The sequence below is a fragment of the Miniopterus schreibersii genome (assembly GCF_964146895.1).
Source record: "Miniopterus schreibersii genome assembly, chromosome: 10".
Lineage (NCBI taxonomy): Eukaryota > Metazoa > Chordata > Mammalia > Chiroptera > Miniopteridae > Miniopterus > Miniopterus schreibersii.
The window spans coordinates 55784435-55788239 of NC_138110.1; the positions used below are offsets into that span (position 1 = coordinate 55784435).

The 3805-nt window shown below is 58.7% G+C and overlaps 1 protein-coding gene across 1 annotated transcript; it reads left to right on the forward strand.

Moving 5' to 3' along the window:
- Window positions 1-214: 214 nt before the first annotated feature.
- On the forward strand, window positions 215-3469 carry MAFB (MAF bZIP transcription factor B). The gene has a single exon (XM_081149752.1). It carries the CDS (start codon window positions 595-597, stop codon window positions 1573-1575), a length of 981 nt encoding a protein of 326 aa, XP_081005878.1. The 5' UTR covers window positions 215-594; the 3' UTR covers window positions 1576-3469.
- The last annotated feature ends 336 nt before the right edge of the window (window positions 3470-3805 follow it).

The window sequence follows — 3805 nt, forward strand, 5'->3', positions numbered from 1 at the left end:
CGGTCCTACTAGGCTCCAGCCCTCCGCTGGGCCTCCTCCCCCACGGCTCGGGCCGCCTGTCAGCTGACGCGGGGGGCGGAGGAGCTGTCAGGCGCGCCCCGCCCAGCGCCGCGGGGCCGCGGGGGGGCAGAGCAGCTATTGGCCGGCGCGCTGGGCCGCCTGGGCCCCCGCGCTCCTGTGACATCAGGAAGGCGATAAAAGGCAACGGCGGCGCCGGATCCAGCACAGCTGCACCGCCGGGCTGCGAGCGGCTGCGATCGAGAACCCAAGAGCCGGAGAGCTCGAGAGCAAGCGGCAGACGCTTGCCCGGCGCCTCCCCTCCGCACAGCTGCGCGCCCCGCTCGCTTCTGCACCCCTCCCGGCTCGGCCCGGCCCCGGCGCGGCCACAGTCCCGAGCTCTGGGGCGGCGCAGGCAGCCTCGGGACTCTCCGGTGCGCCGCCGCGTCCCCAGACAAAGGCTTGGCCGGCGGCCCCGGCCCGCTGCGCCCTCGGCTCACCGCCTCCCGGGCTCGCCGCTCTTCGCCCCCGCTCTCGGCTCGGCGCACCCCGGCCGGCCGCAAAGTTTCCCGGCGGCGGCTGCGCCTCGCGTCAGCGATGGCCGCGGAGCTGAGCATGGGGCCTGAGCTGCCCACCAGCCCGCTGGCCATGGAGTATGTCAACGACTTCGACCTGCTCAAGTTCGACGTCAAGAAGGAGCCTCTGGGGCGCGCGGAGCGCCCGGGACGGCCCTGCACGCGCCTGCAGCCCGCCGGCTCGGTGTCGTCCACACCGCTTAGCACGCCCTGTAGCTCGGTGCCCTCGTCGCCCAGCTTCAGCCCGACCGAACAGAAGACCCACCTGGAGGACCTGTACTGGATGGCGAGCAACTACCAGCAGATGAACCCCGAGGCGCTCAACCTGACGCCCGAGGACGCGGTGGAGGCGCTCATCGGCTCGCACCCGGTGCCACAGCCGTTGCAGAGCTTCGACGGCTTCCGCGGGGCGCACCACCACCATCACCACCACCACCCGCACCCGCACCCACACCCACACCACGCGTACCCGGGCGCCGGCGTGGCCCACGAAGAGCTGGGCCCGCACGCCCACCCGCACCATCACCACCATCACCAAGCGTCGCCGCCGCCGTCCAGCGCGGCCAGCCCCACGCAGCAGCTGCCCACCAGCCACCCCGGGCCTGGGCCGCACGCGGCGGCCGCGACAGCGCCTGGAGGGAGCGGCAGCGTGGAGGACCGCTTCTCCGACGACCAGCTCGTGTCCATGTCCGTGCGCGAGCTGAACCGCCACCTGCGGGGCTTCACCAAGGACGAGGTGATCCGCCTGAAACAGAAGCGGAGAACCCTGAAGAACCGGGGCTACGCCCAGTCGTGCAGGTATAAACGCGTCCAGCAGAAACACCACCTGGAGAATGAGAAGACGCAGCTCATTCAGCAGGTGGAGCAGCTTAAGCAGGAGGTGTCCCGGCTGGCCCGCGAAAGAGACGCCTACAAGGTCAAGTGCGAGAAACTCGCCAACTCCGGCTTCAGGGAGGCGGGCTCCACCAGCGACAGCCCCTCCTCTCCCGAGTTCTTTCTGTGAGTCCTGGCCCGGCCCGGCCCCCGCCCTGGCCCTGGCCCGGGCTCCCCGTCCCGTGTTCCCAGCCCCGGACTCCCCTGGACCCTGTCCCTGCCACCAGCCCCAGCCCTGACCTGTTTGACTTGAGGGAGAGGGAGGAAGGGCGCGCGGGACACGGGCGAAGGGAGGGCGCGCGCGGGCAGGCTGGGGACCTTGCCCAAGGCGAGAGCGGCGCGCGCCAGCACCGCCTCCTAGACTCGAGCAGAGCCAGAGAGAGGCGAGGGGGTGGGAAGTCCCGGAGCAACTTTTCTTCAGGCTGAAGGGCGGCGAGGCATAGTCCCGAGGAGTCGCCAAGGCCGTCTGGAGACTCGTGGCTTTCTGAACTCTGTGCGTTTAGCCGGGGCGGCTACCTCACGGCCCAGAGCGCAGTCCAGCCCGGGAAGAGAGCAGCGAGGAGAGGAGAGGGACCCTGGCAGGCGTCCTGGCAGGCGCGAGGCGAGGAAGGAAGGACAGACGGACCTGTCTGTCCAGGGTCCGGAGAACACTGGCTCTCAGCCCGGAGACGCGGGCCTCAGTTAGAACATTCTGCGCGCAAATATCATCCGTTTTATTGCCTGCTCGATTATATAGAAAAAATACGAAAATCTGCATTAAAAATATTAATCCTGCATGCTGGACATGTATGGTAATAATTTCTATTTTGTACCATTTCCTTGTTTAACTTTAGCATGTTGTTGATCATAGATCATAACCCCTTGTTTCTTTGAGTGAGAAGGGAACGCAGTTCGGAAACTCCAGCGGCTGCTTGCCGGGTTTCAGTCCCGGCTAGCGGCTTGTAAATACCCGCCTGCCAAACCGCATAGAGAACGTGGCAGCAAGTTGAGTGTCTTTGTTTGGATATATTATTATGACTTTTTTTTTTTGTAAGTAAGAAAAAAAGTTCTGGGCATTTTGCATCAGAAAACAACTTTGTCTTGGGCACCTTTGGAAGTTGTTTGTTTTCTCCTGCTGCTGTAGCCTCTTGCCCTCTTTTATCTCCCTCTTTAGTTTTCAGTTTTGTTGGTTCTGAGAGAAAGAGGACTGGGGTCCCAGATCCCGAGTACCCGGGCAGGGCAGCTGCGGAGTTGCAAACCCCGAAGGGCCGGGAAGGTCCTTGCTTCCACCATGTCTTATGGCTAAACTGACACCCCTAACAAGAGAGGAAAGGAAAACAGATCTTGTTTGCTTTTTTATTGCCATCAGAATCACCCCAGGGCCCCTTCGCAAACTTCTAGGCCTGTACTCATTGCTGGAGCCGCTGTGCCCCTAGGGTGAGTGGCCTCACCATCTCGGACACTGCCCTATGGTGACCTGAACCTGTGTTGAACCAACATCCACACTCAGAAAGTACTGGAAACCCAAACACTGGCAAGTAATTTTGCAACTTTCACATGTTATGTGTGTTTCTTTCCCTGCTTTTGAGATACCAGGCGAGTTACTGGCAGTGTTCCCCCCTTCCCCTTCAGTTGTATAGTAGTTATAGGGAAGATCTGGGTGTTTTTCTTTATTATTACATTTTTTTTTCCTGCAGGTCAGTAAAAGGATTTAAGTTGCACTGACAAAAATACCAAAACAAAAGCGTGTTTTTTAGTTCCCATTTGAAATTGCTGGCGCTGCTGGCCGGATGCATTTTTGGGTTTGTATTAGTTGATAAATTAACAGTAATAACAAGATTGTATGAACCGCATGGTGCTTGCAGTTTTAAATATTGTGGATATTCGTCCTGCATCAGAAACAAGCTTTGGTTTTTACAGATTCAACTGTGTTGAAATCAAATTTGCCGCAACAGAAATTGTTTTTATTTCATGTAAAATAAGGGATCAATTTCAAACCCTGCTTATGATATGAAAATATTAAAACCTAGTCTATTGTAGTTTTATTCAGACTGGTTTCTGTTTTTTGGTTATTAAAATGGTTTCCTATTTTGCTTATTAAAACCACGGAAATGGTGTTTATTTAGAGGACTCCGTGTTGTGCTCGCCTGACTGACTTTGACTTTCTTCTCTTGCCTCCTCAAGAACCAGCTTTGAGGGCACTCTCGATGCCCCTGGTCAGTGGAGACCCAGACCAAGCTCAGGCAGATCGCTCCCTTGAGTGTGAGTGTGTGTGTGCATGAGCTTCAAATAGGTTTTCTCCTCACGCTAGGTGTAGACCAGACCCCAGTCAGGAGCTGCTCTGTGAGCGGAAAGGGGGCACAGAGCAGCTTTGCAAGGCT

Excerpts from the sequence above, each read along its gene's own strand:
- MAFB (XM_081149752.1), top strand. The coding sequence starts at position 595 with ATGGCCGCGGAGCTGAGCATGGGGCCTGAGCTGCCCACCAGCCCGCTG.